Raw genomic sequence first — 21578 nt, 5'->3', positions numbered from 1 at the left:
GGTCTGCTAGTGTCTATCCGACCGTGAGGACAAAATTTGAGGACAAAGGGATTTTTCTTCGAACTCCTTGCTTGTTTTTTAGTTCTGATTTGACTACTGGGTACTCCACATAGCCCTTGACACAATCAGCATAAATCGTTTGTTGTGGAGACAAGTTCTACCTCTAAAAGTGAAGCAGAACCTGGAAATCTTCACTGTAAGCAGTTTTTCTTTGTAGTACGAAATTGAAAATGGCTTCTTCGTGATTTACAAGGTATTTCATTGACAACCCCGCCGTTCAAGTGCGATATGGCGGTCTTGAAGTATTCTTTCAGAAGAATTCGTGTCGGCTAAATGATGAAAAATTATTAAATTTGTCGGATCTGTTGAGGTATGATAAGCTTGGTCGGTCGGATACACACTACAGTACAGGGTATTAACTCTGCCTTTTTCTGTCCACCGTTGTTTACTCCGGTATCCCCCAACCTCCTCTTTCTTTCCCCTCACTAATCCACCATGACCACTGCCCTCGCATCTCCTCCCGTCCTTCTCTGCTTCTGTCTTTCTCTGCGCCCTCTCACGCAAGCCACGCCCTCGCTGTCGCACCGGCCCCACCCCTCGCATAAGACAGCAAAATCATTTACACGGTGAGCTCCTTGCCCTCGCAGCGATCTTAACGGGTATGAGGCAAAGTATGAGCCGTTTCGACAAGTGCAGCACATTGACAGGCAAGACCACGAGATGCAGATGGCAGATGGGGACCGCGTCGGCGAGTTCTACGTCAAGTTTCACGGACCCAAGCAAAGTAGGTTGTCCCTCGCTCCTCTGCTTTTGTAGTACTAGCCGTGCTTTTGTTTGCGTGGGGAACCGTACTAACGCCTGTTTTTCATCTTTGGTAATGACGCACAGCTCCGTACGAGGGCCCGTCCGGCGTCGGCAAAGGCACTCTAATCGAGAAGCTGCGTCAAGAATTCCCCACCCTATTCGGCTTCTCCGTCTCGCACACGTCTCGCGCCCCGCGCCCCGGGGAAGAGAACGGCAAGCACTACCACTTCACGACAGCCGAACAGATCGAGTCCGACGTAGCGAAAGGCAAGTTCATCGAGCACGCCGAGGTGCACGGGCGCCACTACGGAACGTCCGTCGCGGCCGTGGAGACCGTGAGAGAGCAAGGCAAGATCTGCATACTCGAAATCGACGTGCAAGGGTGCCGCGCAGCGAGAGCGAATGAGCTTGTGGCAAAGTACGTTTTCATTGCGCCGCCAAGCGTAGAGGAGCTCGAGAAGAGGCTCAGGGGGAGGGGCACAGAGGAAGAGGCGGCCACCGTCACGAGGTCGGGGAATGCGATGAGGGAGATCCAAGCCAAGGACGAGAAGGGATTATTCGATGCTGTTATCGTTAACGATCAGTTTGACAAAGCGTACGCAGAGCTTAAGGAGCTAATCAAAGGCGATGTGGAAGAAGCGATTAAGGCGCAGGCGTGAGAACGGGGCAGACGTAGAATTGGAGTAAGGCGTATCTATAGCTTGGTGGGGTGAGAAGAGGCTCAGGGGGAGGGGCACAGAGGAGGAGGCGGCCATCGTCACGAGGTCGGGGAATGCGATGAGGGAGATCCAAGCCAAGGACGAGAAGGGATTATTCGATGCTGTTATCGTTAACGATCAGTTTGACAAAGCGTACGCAGAGCTTAAGGAGCTAATCAAAGGCGATGTGGAAGAAGCGATTAAGGCGCAGGCGTGAGAACGGGGCAGACGTTGGAGTAAGGCGTATCTATAGCTTGGTGGGGTGTCTCTGGAAGGGGGAAGTATAATTTTAACTTTTCGAGGTTTCCGCTTTGTGAGGGAATTCATCTTTGTAGATACCATACTGTAGCAGACTTGCGTGCGCTCTTCTGGACGAGCAACTCGAAGAAGCGTATCGTCCTTTGAATGAAAACTACGTTGAGGACGGAGATGCTATGTTCCGCTTTGATTATTCCCGGGAGTTTTTGAGGTGGGCTTTGCTTCCACCCGGATGGCATCCAACTTGGCATGTGGGCGTCCGTGTCAAGTCCAATAAGAAACTCGTAGCCTTTATTACGGCTGTCCCAGCGACCTTGCGTGTTCACATGGATTCCACCAGCTAAGGGACTGTAAGCAAGAAGAGGCATGTTTGCGTTCGATGGGGCACATGCTTCAGCCAAATGAGCCTCAAAGTCTCGATATATTAAACTGTAGTTGTTCTGGACAGAGACCGGTGCCGCCGCACCAAGTCTGCGTGCTACGGCATCGAACTGAGCCACTCCCCACGCTGTTTCATTGCTCAGCCCGTAGTTACGTACCTTTCCTTCTCCGATCAACTCATCCATAGCGGACACCTGTACCTCAAACGAGACACTCGAACGCTCCTTCGAAAAGTCATAAGCACCGGCACCGAACATCGGGACATACCGCCTTGTAGCTCGTTTTACCGGGCGTGTACCCGAGTTTCTTCCTCCTCATACAGCCACGCATCTCGCACACATCTGTGACTCTCGAGGTGTACATCGATCTGATCCCGTTGATATGAAAAACGCCACGCTGCTTATCGCGATTCCACTTGCTTCCCGTTCCCACGGGCAGGCCTATGTCCAAAATTCAGGATACACTTACCACGCAAAAAAACTCGATACCACTCTCTCACCCTCTTCGAGCTAGCATGCGGTGAACTGGCTTTCTCGACGACTGACTGCTTGAGTTGGATTATTCTGTGGGGACACGATAGGCCATACCATTATCAGTTTCCGAGAGACTGATTAGGGTGGATTAGTGCTTCACAAAATAATACGTGTGCGTCTTGTCGAATCCTGAAAGAATGCAAAGACATGAGAAACTCTGAAACACACTTCAACTGCTGCCAACTTGCATCGCATAGTGCTGTTGCAATGGCGTTATAGCGGACACTTACCTTCAGTTTGGCAAGGCAGTAAACCAAATTGCTCATCTGTTTCGCATAGTTTCGACATCGCCTGCGATTGAATCGATAACGAGTAGCACTCGGTGAATTTAGACCTGTAGAAAAGACCATATATGGTGAGAGATCGTTCTCACAAAGGCTTCAGCCCTTTGCTATTCAAATTACATACTAGTAATTGTCTTGAAGCGCAACAGTTTTTCTTCCGAGAATGATCTCCCGCGACAATATCACAAGTGCAACTTTCAATGCCATGAACCCCAGTTAACTTCACGAGATGGATATCCGATCCTGAAAAGACTTTTCTTTGCAAATACAGACGCACTTCCTAGATCTCCATACACCGTGACCTTGTAAGCGCTCTGAAGCGAACCCTTGCTGTTTCTTTCCCTTCTCTTTCATGACAGGAAGCCCTAATTCAGATGATCTGTCATGCTCTCTGACAGAAATCGATAACAACATGAAACTCTTCCATTCTTAGCACGATTGTCGGCCACAAATAGCAGCAGATCTCAAGTTCTGTGATAGGGTTTCTTTTGCATGTCCGCGTGACTCGTCAGGCGGTTGGACCATGATCATACATTCCGTTCCAGTCAGAAGTATAATTTCTGATCTTGCTTCTTTTTCGTACCTGCAGGCCAGTGAATCTGCAGCAAATCGATGTAATTTGTTCCTAATCTGGACAGGATGCCATCTACAGCCTCCCTGATGTTGGTTCTATCCACTCTCCGATCCTCACCTCGTATCCAAGAAAACACACGACCGGGTGCCGCGCCTCCTGCAACCTTCGAGCAGAGTACGAGTTTTTCCCGAAATGGCGCACCACCTCGTTCCTTTATCCATGAGTTAATATATATTTCCGTTCGACCGAAAGAGTCTTTTGTTGGCGGAACCGGGTACATCTCGGCGCAGTCGATTCCAATCACACCTCTCTCGAACGCATGGTCAAGCTGATCGTGAGCGTCGCTTTCTGAATTTTGATGGCCCCAGGTCATCGTACCTAGACATACTTCAGTAAGAATGAGGTCGGAGTTTCCAACGCGGCGTTTTCCAGGTCTACGCTGCCGTCTGATTTTCTGGTGTTTACGCCCTCGACAGCTATCATTCGCGTACTGTTGCAGGAGCGAGGAGAAGCGACATCGGGTCTCTTTCTGAAAAGCGGAGACGATGACACATAATTTTGGCGGATGGTCGGAAAAGAATGCGAAGTGACAAATGCCGCGGCCTTTGTCATTCTGTAGAAGGGCTCTGAAACGTTGCTCCAAAGTTCGTCAGTGAAGCTTTTAAGTTCGCAACAGCTCTGTGTCGCTGAAATTCAAAAGGCTGATAGGTGTCTCTTGTCCTGCTCAAGTAAGACATCGAACAAGAAGGCAACTCTGACACAGTCCCCAGGGTACCGTATATCGGTGGGACGCTTGCGATCGGCCTTGAGTTCTGCGCGTTCGAACTCGAGACGGGCCTTGGCGGCCATTAGCTCGAGGCGCTCGGCCTCTACGCGTGCCTTTCGCGCACGCTCCTTGCGCTGCTCGGGGGATTCAGACGACTCGGAGGATTCGGGGATGTGAGGGAGCTGGGATGGGAGGGGGGTCTGCTCCTCCTTTGCGACGCAGATGGGGGGCGCCGCACGACGGCGCGATGCGGGCGCCGGAGTCATCGTTTTTGATCTGCTCATCGCTTACGTACAGATGTTGGCGGAGAAAAGTTTGCCTGGAGACAAAAGTTGTAGTACAGCTCTGTGCCTTCGCTTTTTGTGTGGACAGAAGTATTGCGTTCACCGTAGATTGCTCCGACGCCGCTATGTGGAAGGCGAGATAGGAAAAAAATCCTAGTCAATCAAGATTGATGGGCTTGCGCATCACGCAAATTTAGTACCGCTGGAGGGTACTTGTAGTTGAGCCCGTGCCGCACACTCCTCCCGGCTCCCCGCTCGTGCCGACCTTCCACCTTCCACCTTCCCAACTCAAACATCACACATTCTCACCCTTCACTACGACGACTACTCCGGCTCCCCGCCCGTGCCGACCTTCCACCACATTCTCAGCCTTCCCTACGACGACTGATCCTGACCCAAACGCATCACTCCCACCCCAGTTGCAACTCCATTTCCGACCCCTCATCCCCCCCCGTTTATTGGAAACTTGGAAACACCTGCCATGTCTGCGCCTTCTGCAGTACTTTTCGTAGTTGACCTCACAACTGGACAGCCGTCCTCACCAGCACCCCAGTCACAGCAGTCGCCAACGGACCACACACTACCACGCACCCCACTTCCTGACGCCGAACACTCACAACCCACCGGCGGCGTTGTAACATCACGGTGCACAGCACCGCTTGTTGACTTTTGTCTCCATGGGGGCCTCGTTGTGTCCAGAGGTAATACGGTACAGGATAAAAATCCTGTGCTTCCTACATTTGATTCGACATGGGCAGGCCTGCCTTGTGTACAGTCACGGGCAGACCGTGCATTGTGCACGAATGTGAGGGATGGCCCCGAGCCCATGAGGTTGGATATTGGAAGGATGAGGGGCCGGTACAACTGGCACTCGGTTCCCGTTCAGGATTTAAGTTTTCGGAAGTATGTGCTGCAGCACACAGTGCACCAGAAAGGAGATGTGAAGCGGTTCCGTCAGCTCGCGATGCAGGATAATGCATCGGCCATGGAAGGGTGGAGTCAGTTTGCTGCCAATAGCAACTATTGGGAGGTGCCCAGTACATTGACGTGCGGCCGCACTTTCGCCAGAGATGTACTCGATTGTTATTATCTTGACGAAGTGGACTACGTGTTGCAGTCCCGTCATACCCTACGTCGCCACAAGTTCCCTCTTTTCGCTGATCCATTGATGGGGCGTTGGTGGAATGCTTTCAAGCACAGAGCAAACTTCTCATACGAGCGCTATACGAGGAATCGCTATGGACTGCTTATACCTTTCGACTGTTACGAGACCATGTACTTTGACGATGCTTCGTATAAAGAGGTGTTTCCCCAATGCCCACAGTGGCTGCAAGCTCTGAAGTTCCCTGAGGGAGTTCCGCTACCACTGCCGCCGGTCATCTACTACTACCATGAAGAAATGGTCGTAAGGGAGGGAGGCGTGATGTCAGAAAGATGTCGCAGGCTTTGGCAAATGTTTCGCATGGAGATATGCACCATGTTTTGTGCGTTTTGGTTCAACGAGGCAACAAGGGGCGGCCGCCTATTCTTGGTGGACAAGGGTACCATTACAGTGCTGAAGGACGTATGCAAGGATGTGAAGTGGGTGAATGGGAGCCAGATGCTCTTTCCTCTCATGGAGTTTGTGCATAAGCTGCCACGACATCTGGAATGCTATATGGTGAGCACAAATCCGCATCTATCTAACTGCGTGTACTTCCACGCGTTGCATGGAACGGGAGAGGCGGATATGAGGAGGGCAGGAGGAGAAGTGCGATACCTTTCTTTCAAATCGAGAAGGATTCGGTTGGCTGCGCGTCAGCAGCGGCGCATGGAGGAGAGGCGGTCCTCGCCTATGACTCTAAGTCTTCATCCACAGGATTTGTCGTTAGTGGAAGGCCTTCCCGCGCTCGTCATTGCCAAGCAGTGGGACCTCCACGGTAGTCTGACTGTTAGAGGGCTGGTATCATTGCTGTATGATACAGCAAGCAAAACGACCAGAACTGTTGATCAGATCTCTCAAGAAGTGGGCAGGCTGCAGCAGGAGAATGAATCGCTGCGCAGCTTCATTAATGGAACGGCAACTGGGCATCCGTCGGCTGTCCGCGCCAAACATTTACACCATAGGCCGAGTATAACCCCGTTCCATGGCCCGTTCAATGTACCTCATGTACACCCACCCCAGAGGACGGACAGCGGATATGATGGATACAATGATGACAGGAGAGGAGAACAAAGGGGCGGCTGCCATCATTATGTTCGAGATGAAGGGGACTGGCGAGATCGGAACGAGTGGGTTGGTAGGGGACGGACTAGTCGTGAACGATATCAACGTCAAGGCATTGGCTATGGCACAGGGCAGAGAATAGAAGCAAACGATGAACTTCTATACGGATACGGTTACCATGATGTTTCTCCGTTTCGTGGTCGAGCTCGGCAGAGGGAATGGACTGCTCCGGAACCAGAGAGGACCAGATTCAGGCGCTCGAGTATGGACAATGACTACTAGTAAACACTTTGGCCAAAGTGAAGTAAAGATTCATTGACTGTACCTATGCTAAATGGCGAACACACCGCCATCCACTGAAGGCTGTATCTCTCGCGCTGATGTGTCCCTGGTACGCTGCCCTTCGACACCGTTCACACCTGCTTCAGTACCATCATTGCGAGGACTCGCCCCAACGTTTAGCTTGCAGTACAAATTATCCTTCATGCGGAGAACTGTCCCCGAAAGGGATCTGATCTGTGATGAACGACCTGGTATGAGCTCGGATAGTCTCAAATTTCCACATTTGATACTTGTGGTGTCCATGTTGTTGATATCACGGACGCGACCGTTTTCACAGTTCTTCACCAAAAACTGAGACGTCAAGTCTTTGAAGACTAAGGCGATTCCGAGAATACAGCGGAGTGCATCTTTGTGACCAAGGAGGAATGAGAGTGGACTTCTTTCCGAATCGGAACTTTGCGCAAACTCCGTGCAAAACTTGGCGGCTGCCTCCACAACGTTGATAGCTTTGTTGATAACTCTCTTTTTCGTTCTGTTTCTCTTTCTTTTAGACGAACCTAAGGCCTCAGTCACTTGTACCTCGTGAGAAACAACAAGAATCATGTCCTGTCGCTTCCCGTACAGCTCACTCAGAAGGTTGGAATTGTATTCATTAAGGTTGATATCGCCGGAAGACTTCGTCTTTGTGTTTTTGATGTCTTGAAGGCGGCCGCCCCTTGACTTGGAAGCATCAACTTCTGGGAACCCCCAACGAACCGTAAGCTTTGATTGATCAACTGACACACCAGATCCCGACCATGGCACCATCAGGAATCCTAATTGTTCGAGGAATGCTGACTTGCACTTCTTCCTGGACTGGTTCAAGTGCTTGCCCATAAGCTTGTATATCTTCCAAGCTCCGTGCCTGGCAACGTCCCGCGTCGTCGGAACCTCCTTTACCACAACTTTCTCTGGCGCTTGCATGTTCCCGGGCCCGGGCGTGTATTCATCATCCTCTTCTTCCCCAGAATCACTTCACTACGAAGTAAATCTGGCCCGTAACGTTACGATTAATTTAATTTTTGATTTGGCCGCACCAATGATAGTCAAGACATTTTTTGAGCAAAATTTTTGATACTGATTTTGCACCGAATTCCCTGCAAGCCGTAATCTATTGGTACTCTTCCAATACCTTGCCGTCGCTGGGCCAACTGAAAAAAATCGCAGATTTACAATTGGACATGGCAGTGCCTCATTGTAATATTTGGCGGTACTGCCATACGTGCTGGGCTGATCCATCTCAAAAACATCCCAGATTAACCGCTGGGCATGGCCATGCAGTAGTTTATTGCGTTTTGGTACTGTCAAACAGACTGGAATGATCCAACGTTTGTTTCTAGTCGGCGATGTGCACACGTAGGATCGGGTCAATGCACCGCACCCGTGGTACCAGTTGTCATATAGGATGGGAGCAGTGTGAATTGCGAGCAAGAGTCAGTAGTCGGTTTACCACTATGTTAGCTCCCTATCTACATACGCTACGCAGCGCAATATACAGTCTCCTTGCCGCTTCAAGCTCCGATGACCAACTGTTGTGGGGACAAGCGCATTTGTAAACTGAAGTAGGTTAGATACTGCGTGCAGCACGCCTGTCCGGCCGGACTGATTCGCAAATCGTTAACGAGAACTTACAATCCATCCAACACTTTCACGCAACAAGAACTGCCCAACTTCCGGCGCCGATGCCATGTGACACTTCCAATCATGACGGAGTTGAGTTTACCATGACTTCAAGTTCCGATGACCAACTGCTGTGGGGACAAGCGCAGATGTAAACTGAATTAGGTAAGACACTGTGTGCAGCACGCCTGTCCGGCCGGACTGATTGGCGAAGCGTCAACGACAACTTACAATCCATCCAACACTTTCACGCAACAAGAACTGCCCAACTTCCGGCGCCGATGCCATGTGACACTTCCAATCATGACGGAGTTGAGTTTACCATGACTTCAAGTTCCGATGACCAACTGTTGTGGGGACAAGCGCAGATGTAAACTGAAGTAGGTTAGATACTGCGTGCAGCACGCCTGTCCGGCCGGACTGATTGGCGAAGCGTTAACGAGAACTTACAATCCATCCAACACTTTCACGCAACAAGAACTGCCCAACTTCCGGCGCCGATGCCATGTGACACTTCCAATCATGACGGAGTTGAGTTTACCATGACTTCAAGTTCCGATGACCAACTGTTGTGGGGACAAGCGCAGATGTAAACTGAAGTAGGTAAGACACTGTGTGCAGCACGCCTGTCCGGCCGGACTGATTCGCGAAGCGTCAACGACAACTTACAATCCATCCAACACTTTCACAAAACAAACACGGTTTTAATTCCGTCAGGTTCGCACGCAGACAAAGGCGATCTCATCACAAGAATTTGAAGATGGTCAGATAGTGCAGACATACGCGGATAAAAATGCAACGCACGTGCGTGCATATCAACCTACTTTCAGCGCGTTTCCTATCACGACGACATCGAGATCGATCAACTGTAGATCGACCGTTCGCAGCCCCATCCACCAGCAATAGCACTGGCGATCTCTCGCTATCCTGATCACCCATACACCACAAGCGGGCCCGCCGTGACCCTATGGCATCGATCTTGCGCCCTCATACGCGAAACGAACTGCGTGGTTGTTTGTGTCCAAAGATACCTTCGGTCAGCAGTAGATTGGCCAAGGAAGAGCAAGATGTCCAACTCTTGACGGGATCGGCGAGACGTGTAACCAGAAGTCCGCCCAATTTCAATTCAGATGGGATGGGTGCTGAAATCTGATAATTTTCCAGTAGAAAACGCCACTCCGCGAATAATCAGGGTTTCCAGCGTCTGAAACACCAGGTCCCTATTCCCTTCATGCCATTCTTGCAGGGTAACCTTTTCTCCTCGTCTGAAAGTAGAATGCCCCGCCACCCAAAACATTGGCAGAGTGTTTGATGGAGTTGTCCCTCGATACGTGACAGGAGTTTGCTGAGCAGGCGTGGTACAGCGCCACGCGACGGACGCCATCAGTGAGACAGAGCACCTGTATAGACTCTGAGTTCAGTTCCGCGGATATCCTCAGAGTTTTACGATCATCCACTCTGCATCTTACGACAGCCGCGTGAGGACTCTCGTCCTCTCTCTGCAAGACCCCAACAACAGCGAACAGGTTCAATGACGATCCGACCGCCCCATTTGCATGCAAAAGCAATCCCTTCGTCCCTCCGCGCGGTAACATAACCTGGACGACACATCCCGGCTCAATCGTGTCATGCGAGTACGTCCGTGGGGACGCACTCAAGTAGCTTCTGCGAACGCGCCGAGCAGACGAGAACAACTTAACTTCCGACTTCTTTGACGTATCAAATTCTGGACGGAGATTTTCCAGGATGTTTGTAGCCCGTGACAAAAGCTGCGACAAAAGCTCAGGTGAATCTATCGTTTCTGTTTCTGATATGCAACAGCTGGACAGCTCATTGACATCCTTTTCACAATTCCCCTCCCATCGTACGGAATCTCCCGTCCAAGCGGGGTTGACCTTCCCATTCGACCGCATCTCGTCCATCAACGGTTTGACAAATAAATCAGATATACTAACATCTGTGTCCTTCAGGAATCCCTTCAATTCATCCGAAGCCTGTGACAACTCGTTGCAAGCTTCGCCGAGAAGCAAGCGTCGAAGGCCTCTTCTGCATTCCATCTTCAGTCCGGCATCCGAAGTTTGTGTCATAGTGCTGGACAGCAACGCCAACCGCCCTTGCCAATCATTCCCCAAACAATGACCCACGGCCGCCAAATGTCCTTTTTGGTGATTACCCCGGACTATGCACCTCTTCAAAGGTTGATGAGCATTCTCGAACACCAGTTCCATAAAGTGACGTACATGCCCGAAGGCAGGAATTGTGTGGTTGTACAACTCGATTAACCTGTGCAGGTTCGGCTTGTCCAAGCTGGGGCGACCTTTACCCACTCCTTGGCAATAATTTGCGCAAAACTTGTCTGCCTCAGTCACACACTTCTCAGCCCTTTCGAGCAAGTCTGCATGGTATTGAGCTCCATTATCACTTGTCACATACAAATAATCTGAGACACCATCCGCCTCTTCCGATGGCCACCAGTACGTCAACACAATCAAATCCTGCAATTGTGTCAATAGATCCAACACAACAGTGGTTTCTTCACTCTGGATCCCCGGGAACAGTTGGTATAAAACCGGAACGCACACGAGAAGGGCACAGAACACACCTGACAGAGTCATGGAATTGAGTTCATTCTTGGAACTAAAAACTGATGATTGCCTCTTCAACCCATTGTCTCCGAGGGCTCCGCATATTGCCATGTCAGCTTTTGCTCTGAACGCGACCGCGTTTCCTTGTCGGTTAATCACGTGGAAGCCTACCTCGATAACGTTCTTCGCGAGACCGGCCAGCAAATGGTCAGGCGCGACGACGTTGCAGCGATATGCCTCAAAACGTCCTGACACCACACGCTTTCCATCGCTTGTTAACGGTATGTCAACGCGTACGCGCTCAAGTTCCCTTTGCAATGCAAGAAGAGGAGAACTTTCGTCACTAACCTTGTTGCTGTCTTTCATACCAAGCCGGTTTGTGTCTCGACTGTCAATTTCGCTGTTGCGAAGAGCTTCATGGCGTTCCATGCACCTCAAGGACGCCGTGCGGTGTGCATGGACTTTTGTTGTATAGCCGTATCCGCTCTCACCGACGCCGCTGTTCTTCCGAAATGTACAAAGAGTGCAGGGCGTATTTGCTGTATGTCCCATAACATCCAATGTTTCAGCGGCCGCTGGATAGTCAGCCACAAAACCCACCACGTCGACAAAGATTCTTACTCTCTCGCCGGTAGGCGTGTGTGCTTCCACACCTTCTGTTGTACACTTAACCAAGTCTGGGATGATTGAGAGCAGTATATTGTTCGTTGATACACCTGGAGGGGTTAGTCCAATGATTCTGACAGACGATCGCGTGTTACGACTTCGCGGTGGTAGTCCAAGCGGGATCATGTAGCATCCACCTGCTGAACCCTGCGGATACAATGAAGAGAATGGGGAAAAGTCATCGCAGTATAGGAGAGCGCGATAGACCACGAACTTTGTTCCATCCATTAAGCGGCCGCTGTTTTGCATTCTTCTGTCAATGTTGCGGGTGCGTCCCGATATTTTGGGCTCTTGGAGGAGGAAAGGCAGCCCTTTCAAATGTTGAGTACCGAGCAGACGAAAGGGTTTGTCTGGAGTTCCATCGCCACCATCATTGAAACGCTGACCGGCCCCGTTTGTACTCATGTTTTGAAACCAAAACAAAGTGTCTGAGGTGAGACCTTCCTTGTGTTTCCAAAACCTAGAAACCAACATACACATGCGCGACGTTGCCACTGCTTCACTTTCTGTAGGTCGAAGGAGGGTACAAATATCCCCAGGCAACACCTTCTTCGAAGAACGAGCCCTTGCTTCAAAATCTATCCTTCCATCTCTACGCCTCACAGATCTATTATACTTTTCCAATGGCGGTGCTGTACAAAACTGCCTGGCCAGGCAATTCTCCACGCCACGGAGAACCTTCATCGCCATGTTGGCGCTTCTTGTAACATTTCCCTCACTTCCCACGCACCACACGGCTGAAATTATACACTTCATTACAAAGTTATTCTCTGCGTTCTCATGAACAAGATAGCCCAGATTGCGCACGTCAAGTGACAAACGTGATGGAAGCAGTTCTGACAGTTCCATTCGAATCACGGCACCCGGGAACGCCTGCACAGTACATGAACCATTGTGGACGTAAAGTGCTCTCGTAGCTTCCGATTTATCTGCCGCTCTGCAACCAGCTTCGAGCTTTCTATGCATTCTGCATCCGCCACACCACCATGCCATCGACTGGATTTCGGATACATTGAGTTGAAGAACGGAGCCATCATGATGTCCACTTTCGCCCATTCACTTGGTGGAACGATACGAACAGGAGTTTTAGACCCGTTCGAATATTGCGATGCGGTCTCCTCGTTACCCCCCAAATTTTCAACCAATGACGTTCGGTTGAATGCCTTCTTCTTTCGTCGGACGACAAAGTACTTGAGGTCACTCTTGGGAAAAAGATACTTCAAAGCATGCGGAAAGAGAGTCCTCTGTATGGTGGAATAAGATGGGAACTTAATAGAAGGAGAAACCCAAGACAGTATATCTCTCAGGAGGTTATACTGTTTGACCGTATAGCGGACGCTACCGCAAACTATTACGAAGCCCAAAAGGTTGTACCATGGTTCGAAAAGCTTCCGAGACGATAGAAATATTCGCAAAACTTTCTGGCTGTCCAGCCTGCTTCCCATTTCGGGATCGTCACTTGATAAACTCGGAAGGCACTCCATTCCCTCACAGCTCTCTTGATAAATACTTGGAATAATGATATTGTCATTTCCCACTAAAAAACCGTTTGGATCGCTCTCGGGAGCGAAGTGTTCCGAGTCGCCAAGCTCGGGGAAGTGGCCTTCATCATAGTCGACAAGATCTATTCCTTCTTCGACGACAACCGTTTCTCGATGTTCCGAGCCCTTTATCTTCGATCTAGTAACTTGATCTCCAGTCTGATTGTTCGACGAAGCGTGCCCATTCAACACTCCCAAAATATCAGCCGCTTCGCCAGTTTCCGGAAGCTCGAGAGCTGGTGTTTCTTCTGCTTCCATAAGTGCGGCCGCATCTGCATCCCCATCGAGATCGCATCCTGGTCGTGTATGAACGCCATGGAACAGAGCTGCCAGGTCTGGCAAGTTAGGGACGTTGTCCATCCAAGTAGTGCCCATCGTACGACGTCTCTTTCTTCGACCTGACATATGAGGAACGGTGGTGCTGTCGTCCGATATTTTCGTGTGGACTATGGTGTTGGAAGAAGTGAGAGTGTAGGATGTTGTTGAAGGAACAATGCGCAGGGGTCGCCAGGCCTGGCGGTTTAGATTTTGCCCACCAAATAATTACATTACAAGTGGCGGTCTGCTAGTGTCTCTCCGACCGTGAGGACAAAATTTGAGGACAAAGGGATTTTTCTTCGAACTCCTTGCTTGTTTTTAGTTCTGATTTGACTACTGGGTATTCCACATAGCCCTTGACACAATCAGAATAAATCGTTTGTTGTGGAGACAAGTTCTATCTCTAAAAGCGAAGCAGAACCTGGAAATCTTCACTGTAAGCAGTTTTCCTTTGTAGTACGAAATTGAAAATGGCTTCTTCGTGATTTACAAGGTATTTCATTGACAACCCCCGCCGTTCAAGTGCGATATGGCGGTCTTGAAGTATTCTTTCAGAAGAATTCGTGTCGGCTAAATGATGAAAAATTAATAAATTTGTCGGCTCTGTTGAGGTATGATAAGCTTGGTCGGTCGGATACACACTACAGTACAGGGTATTAACTCTGCCTTTCTCTGTCCACCGTTGTTTACTCCGGTATCCCCCAACCTCCTCTTTCTTTCCCCTCACTAATCCACCATGACCACTGCCCTCGCATCTCCTCCCGTCCTTCTCTGCTTCTGTCTTTCTCTGCGCCCTGTCACGCAAGCTACGCCCTCGCTGTCGCACCAGCTGCACCCCTCGCATGGGGCCCTGGAAGGCGGGTGAGAAAGACGAGGCCTTCCGCTAGCAGCAAGAAATTTTGGCCCGCCGCCGCGACCCCAAGCGCAACAAGATTGTTGCCACAAGAACATTGCCTCCCTTTCTGAGGCGCGCCTTTTCCCTGTGATTGCTCTCTCCACCTCGTACGCATCCAACGAAAATCCAATGCCATGGCCAAAACACTCTCTCCGCGACTTCCTCAACTTGGTCCGCAAGCTCGCGCGTTGGCACGATAATGACGCCCAAGGAACCCTTTTCTCGTGTCACTCGCCGAGACCTATTCAACAAGTAATGAGCTATGGGGGGCAAATATGCAAGCGTTTTCCCAGATCCAGTTGCACTGCGGACGAGCACATCGATCGAGTTTTGGCCATTACCAAGATTTAACATTGCCTTGAGCACTTTCTCCTGAATGAGGGTTGGGAATTCAAGCTGCATGTGATTGGTGAGGTGCCGCACCACGGACGGATACAGCCCTGTTTCCTCAAATGAACTGATACCAAACATGTCATCCTCTTTACTGGTTTTCGCCGCGCCGCTCGGGTCAGTCGGAGCTGTGCCACTCGTTTGGCTTTCTTTTCCTTCAGAGATGCGAATAGGGTCTCTTCCGAGAATGTCAAGTGTTGCGTTCACTGTTTCAGGCCTCTGGTCCGGTTTATCCGCAACAGGCGCTGTATCCTTGAAGTGGACCTTTGACTTCGTCGGCAGTTCCCTTTCTTTCTTCTGCTTTTCATCCGCATCGCTCCCTCCGACAGTGATTAAATTTGGAAGCTTGGCTACACTATCAGAAGAGCTCGGTCTGACGTTGCCGGGTGCGTTGGCTGCCTTTGCCTTCGCAGGCGTGGCGCTGCCCACGGCATTCGCAAGATTTTCCTTGTCTACTCCGCTCGAAAATTCATCTGCCTGAAGCCTGAACGCCGTTGACTTTGGCTGCGAGCGGTTAGACGGGCGTTGCCTCTTTTGAGCGTGCACTCGCTGGATGACTTGCTCTTGACGTCGCTTCCGCCAACTCCCCTTCGCTTTTCCTTGTTGTTGTCGTTCCCTGCGAGTTTCACCCTGTCTTTCCACATTCGTCATCATCGCTACTTTCACTGTTACAGAGCTGACAGCGGACGTGGAATCGCCAGCGAGACTGAAGCAACGCTGCGACTCGCGAGCGTCGTTTCAGTGCGCTCTCACAGGTGTTTTTCCAACTGAGCTCTTCGTTGAGCAATTCTACGAGTTGCAACAACTAACGCACAGGAAAAATGGCAGACGACGACATTGATGGAGGGTAAGTCAGTTACAATGTTTTCACAGCATGAAAAACCGGGGCGCACACATGCACAAATCGTCCCATCACCCACTGACTCAACCTTTTGCCGACCTCAGAATGCAGGACTATTGCGACGAGGTGAATGAAATGCCCGAGGGAAATGATGGCATCGACGCGATGGATTGCATATCGCCTGATACAGTGCTCATGAGGGATGCCAACACTAGGTTATATTTCGTATCGTGCGAGAGTTGCGGCGCAAAGAGATCTGTAGCAGCCATTAGACAAGGCTTCATGGCGCGTGTTGAGCGCCGCAAGAAGAAGTAAACTTGCCGCCGAACTTCGACTTGCACGTCGAGAGCCTATATATTCCTTCTCACTATTGGTACTGCCTGCTATGTCTACTTTCCAAAACTTCGGCTCATCTACCTATTTCGCCTGTATGTTAAAGATCAAAACTGCATTTTCTGAGGTTTCGACGAGGGCTTGACAGGCCAGATGTCTCCCCATTTTACCTTGCGCGCCTGGGTGTAGTGCCCTGCAATTGCATTTTTCTTTAAAACAACCCGTCGCTCCAACTCGCCGTTGACCGTACATGCATCCAACACTACATGCTTGCCCTTCATCAGCGGAGGTCTAACCAATCTTCCCCACAGAGCTTCTTGCTCATCCCGCAAAAGCTTCTCCTCCTCGCCCCTTCCCGTCTTCTGGATCGCAACGTACGAGAAATACTCGTCCTCATACCCCGTCGCCAACGGGCGATGCTTCCTCAAAAACCCTGGCCGATTGAACCGCTGCTGAAAGCGACATACGCGATGCCGAGTGATGCTACCCTCCAATGGACACGCCTTCGAATGCATGCACGGCGCAATCACATTCGCGCCATCGCCCTCCTTACTTCCAGACTCGCCATCCCCCACTCTCCCCGCGAGTCCAAGGATAACTCTCCTCGCAAACGACACCGTCTCAAACCCTGCCGCCGTGCCATCTTCCACAATGACAAAGATGCCTCCTTCCTTCGTCCTCTTCCATAGCTCCTTAATCTTGCGCTGAAGCCTCTTTTCCGCCGTCTTCTCCCTCTCTTCCTTGGGCACGGGGATCTTCTCCTCCCCCTCCCCAAGCCGCGCAGGCTCTGACATAGTCTCCCGAACGACTTCGTTCAACACATAGCTCGCCAAGAAAATGTCCCACTCCGTGGCCGCGCTTTTCAAATCGGCCAGTTCCGCCGCATGTGACAAACTGACGCGCCCATTCACATACCCGTCCGCCTTCAAAACCTCTCTGGACATATTCCTCATCGCTGACGAGCGATCTACAAGCGCAGCCTCATCAATAAAGGCTTTCCCCAAAGCCAACCCCTCCCCCTTCTCCTCCTTCTCCCCCTCCCGCTCCTCCCGACTGTCTCCCTCTCTCAAATATGCCGCCAAATTCACAAACGGGCTGTCATTAAAAACCCTGGCCACAGCCAAAGTGCCGACGCCCACGCCCGCTCCAAAGTCGAGCACGCTCTTCGGCTCGAAGCGTTCCCCCAAGCAGCGTCTGACCTCGGCCATGACGTAGACGCTTGCAGCCAGGGTTCCGGGGGCCCTCGAGATAGCGTGGGCCAGGGCGGCGTTGTCGTCGTAGGCGGGCGGGGGCGCGACGACCGGGGCGCCGCGCAGCGGCTTGCGGCGCTCGTGCGCGGCCTCGCGCGCGACGAGACGGTCCATGGGCTTGGTGGACTTGCGCAGATGGCGCGGCGTGAGCCTGGAGGCGACCAGGAGCTTCGACATGGAGGCCTGGACGGAGGCCGGGAGCGCGACGGTTTCGAGCGGCAGCAAGGGCGAGCCCAGGACGCCGCGCTGCGACTGCAGGCTGAAAAGGGAGGCCATCTTGGAGGGAGCGGGCGAGAGCGCGGTGTCGGCGGTCGGGGCGCGAGCGGGCGTGGCGCTCGTGCGGCGGTTCGGGTACGGCGCGCGCAGGCGTTTTAGAGCGCGGGTGAGAGTGGGGGGGCGGGAAATGGCGGGGGAGGGGTGGTAGGGTGGGGTAGGGTGGGCTGCGGGATGGCGATGGGCGGGTGGCGGTCTGGTGAGGGAATGGGTCAAATTAGGTTGAAAGAGAGGGCAGTCTGGACGTGTAGACGGCAACGAGTATCCTTGGTACACAGTGTTGTACGGTATTTGGAGTGTTGCGGATTGATACGATAGGCAACGGCAGCACGGCGGTCGGATCAAGCGGGAGGCAGCGGCACAGGGCTGGTGTGGTGGATCAATTAAATGCACCAAAGCAGGGCCCGTTTTTGGCAATTTTTCGACGCATGTGCCCATCCTACCGTACAGTACCTTCGTACCGTACAGTTCACAACAGCTCAGTTGTTGACGTGGTTGCGGAACTCCATCGTCATGCTGTACACTTCTATACTTTACGTTTTGAAAGAGAACAACCTGATAGATCCCATCTATCAGGCTCTTCTCTTTCAAAACAAGTGTCTGTCGAGTGTCTGTCGTAAATTTGCAGCCCTGAAATGCTTTCCAGTTTGCAACATGTGCAACTGACTCTTGTCAACACTGGTTTTATCCCACCTAGCAAAATTCCGGTACAGTACAAAGCGTGGCGTCGTGCACAGTGAAAGGATGCAGAACGGTCGGCTCTGAAACCAGAAACCAACTCACCCCCTCCTTTTGCGACTGTTACATCAACACACAAACAAAACAAACACTACACCCGGATCCCCGCGTGAGCCATCACACCAAAAATGTCCAAAGTCAAAATCCCCTCCCACAACAAGCACTCCGCGTAAATACACTCACTTATTGTACATACAAAATCGTTGCGCGCTTCGTCCTAAGAGTGGCCTAATAATTGCAGCGTACACTGATCAATCAGGAACGTGACGGCGTTAGCCGGGACCGCCCTAGCCAGACAAGGACCGATGCCCTTGTACAAGCCGCCGACGCCTTCCGCCTTGACAGTCTTTCGCATGCAATCCAGCAACCCACGATACCGCGGGTTGGTTTCGCTGTCCGTCTGGATGAGCGTTTTCGCAAAATCGATTGGGTAACACGGCATCCAGAAGGCTACACAAACGACGATAAAAACAATAAGACAAAAACAGTAAGTAAGTTAGAAAGATGTGATTTCGGCGGCACGGCTCCCGGGGGGAATTCTGCTCTCAAGTGCAAACATACCTAAACAAGCCATTCCACCCGCAAACATAAGCTGCGAGGCGGAGAGATCCTTCGTAGCCTGCCCCGGGCTACACAAAGCCCTCATAGTAGCATTGTAAGTCATGAACATGAGAGCATTTCCCGGCATCTCCCTGACCATAGTAGCGCCCATGCCCGTGAACAAGCCTCCCATACCCCTGTTAGCAACGACCTGCCTTGTACAATCGATAGCACCATTAAAGGCGCCCGGCTGTGCCTGCAAGCGGCACTTAATCAGCTCTGTGGGGCATGCAACAAAGCTAACGGCAGGGCCAGCGCCGGCGCCGGCCAGGCCGATCTGGGCGATGGAGAGGTCGTCGTCCGGGCGGCCCATGCCGACGACCTTGCGCATGGTGGAGTTTGCGGCGAACAGGGTGGCGTTGAAGACGGCGACGAACGGCAGCGGGGCCTGGATGCCCGCGTACAGGCCGGCGGCGCCCTCGCGCGAGACGACCTTGCCGCAAGGGCAAGTAAAGCCATTCAACCGCGAGGATCTCAATCTCCCCCTGTCGACTGGAAGAGGTTGTTAGTGGGAGACACAGAGGAAGAAAATGGCATTTTCTTTTGGGAATGCTTGGGTAGCACCACTAGGACTGTCGCCCAGCCGTATCTTGCCGAGCCATTTGATGTCCAACATTACAAGGGAGTGTTCGGCGGAAATTCAGCCGGTGACATCACTCTGGCATGCCAACCTGTTTGGTCCAAGGTAAAGGCGGCTTCTCCTGCTGGTGTGGTTGCAACAGCTCAGGAATGGCGACGGCACATCTCTCCTCGAATTGCAGCTACCCACTCAATTATCCAGCCCAGTTTCACTGCGACTGTTCCCGTCCTCGTCGAACAATCTGATTCGCACTCGCCCTCGCGCTCAGTAGTCTCGACAATACGCCTTGTTCAGTTCCAAGGCCGTCTGAAACTTGAGCAGTTGCGCACAATCAAACACCTCCTTTTATCCTCGGGTTTTTCAACGCACTTATCTTTCACGATTTTGAGACCCTGGTTCACGCATAAAACGGCAACATCTGTCAACAATCCTCCTTTGCGACGCAGATGGGGGGGCGCCGCACGACGGCGCGATGCGGGCGCCGGAGTCATCGTTTTTGATCTGCTCATCGTTTGCGTACAGATGTTGGCGGAGAAAAGTTTGCCTGGAGACAAAAGTTGTAGTACAGCTCTGTGCCTTCGTTTTTTGTGTGGACAAAAGTATTGCGTTCACCGTAGATTGCTCCGACGCCGCTATGTGGAAGGCGAGATAGGAAAAAAAATCCTAGTCAATCAAAATTGATGGGCTTGCGCATCACGCAAATTTAGTACCGCTGGAGGGTACTTGTAGTTGAGCCCGTGCCGCACACTCCTCCCGGCTCCCCGCCCGTTCCGGCCTTCCACCTTCCACCATCCCAACTCAAACATCACACATTCTCAGCCTTCCCCACGATGACTCCTCCCGGCTCCCCGCCCGTGCCGACCTTCCACCTTCCACCCCCCCGTGCCGACCTTCAACCTTCCACCTTCCTAACTCAAACATCACACATTCTCAGCCTTCCCTACGACGACTGATCCTGACCCCAACGCATCACTCCTACCCCAGTTGCAACTCCATTTCCGACCCCTCATCCCCCCCCCGTTTATTGGAAACACCTGCCATGTCTGCGCCTTCTGCAGTACCTTTCGTATTTGACCTCACAACTGGACAGCCGTCCTCACCAGCACCCCAGTCACCGCAGTCGCCAACGGACCACACACTACCACGCACCCCACTTCCTGACTCCGAACACTCACAACCCACCGGCGGCGTTGTAACACCACGGTGCACAGCACCGCTTGTTGACTTTTGTCTCCATGGGGGCCTCGTTGTGTCCAGAGGTAATACGGTACAGGATAAAAATCCTGTGCTTCCTACATTTGATTCGACATGGGCAGGCCTTCCTTGTGTACAGTCACGGGCAGACCGTGCATTGTGCACGAATGTGAGGGATGGCCCCGAGCCCATGAGGTTGGATATTGGAAGGATGAGGGGCCGGCACAACTGGCACTCGGTTCCCGTTCAGGATTTAAGTTTTCGGAAGTATGTGCTGCAGCACACAGTGCACCAGAAAGGAGATGTGAAGCGGTTCCGTCAGCTCGCGATGCAGGATAATGCATCGGCCATGGAAGGGTGGAGTCAGTTTGCTGCCAATAGCAACTATTGGGAGGTGCCCAGTACATTGACGTGCGGGCGCACTTTCGCCAGAGATGTACTCGATTGTTATTATCTTGACGAAATGGACTACGTGTTGCAGTCCGGTCATACCCTACGTCGCCACAAGTTCCCTCTTTTCGCTGATCCATTGATGGGGCGTTGGTGGAATGCTTTCAAGCACAGAGCAAACTTCTCATACGAGCGCTATACGAGGAATCGCTATGGACTGCTTATACCTTTCGACTGTTACGAGACCATGTACTT

The 21578-nt window shown here is 51.8% G+C and overlaps 5 protein-coding genes; 4 read left to right on the top strand and 1 right to left on the bottom strand.

The window, feature by feature from the left end:
• Positions 1-1936: 1936 nt before the first annotated feature.
• Positions 1937-2104, top strand: CHC_T00002101001 (hypothetical protein). Its single transcript, XM_005713262.1, has one exon. It carries the CDS (start codon positions 1937-1939, stop codon positions 2102-2104), a length of 168 nt encoding a protein of 55 aa, XP_005713319.1.
• Positions 2105-15998: 13894 nt separating this feature from the next.
• On the top strand, positions 15999-16330 carry CHC_T00002100001 (hypothetical protein). XM_005713261.1 is given in 2 exon segments: positions 15999-16280; positions 16281-16330. 1 exon segment carries the CDS (start codon positions 15999-16001, stop codon positions 16278-16280), a length of 282 nt encoding a protein of 93 aa, XP_005713318.1. The 3' UTR covers positions 16281-16330.
• Positions 16331-18456: 2126 nt separating this feature from the next.
• On the top strand, positions 18457-18561 carry CHC_T00002099001 (hypothetical protein). Its single transcript, XM_005713260.1, has one exon. It carries the CDS (start codon positions 18457-18459, stop codon positions 18559-18561), a length of 105 nt encoding a protein of 34 aa, XP_005713317.1.
• Positions 18562-18776: 215 nt separating this feature from the next.
• Positions 18777-19472, bottom strand: CHC_T00009479001 (Putative carnitine/acylcarnitine translocase). Its single transcript, XM_005713259.1, has 2 exons — positions 19121-19472; positions 18777-19009 (listed from the first exon to the last, which is right to left on the bottom strand). Exons 1-2 carry the CDS (start codon positions 19470-19472, stop codon positions 18777-18779), a joined length of 585 nt encoding a protein of 194 aa, XP_005713316.1.
• Positions 19473-19488: 16 nt separating this feature from the next.
• Positions 19489-19668, top strand: CHC_T00002098001 (hypothetical protein). Its single transcript, XM_005713258.1, has one exon. It carries the CDS (start codon positions 19489-19491, stop codon positions 19666-19668), a length of 180 nt encoding a protein of 59 aa, XP_005713315.1.
• Positions 19669-21578: the final 1910 nt, after the last annotated feature.

The sequence above is a fragment of the Chondrus crispus genome, genomic scaffold (assembly GCF_000350225.1).
Source record: "Chondrus crispus Stackhouse genomic scaffold, scaffold_125, whole genome shotgun sequence".
NCBI classification, from domain to species: domain Eukaryota; phylum Rhodophyta; class Florideophyceae; order Gigartinales; family Gigartinaceae; genus Chondrus; species Chondrus crispus.
Note: the sequence above shows the minus strand (reverse complement) of the source record. Positions and strands in the feature narration are given on the sequence as shown.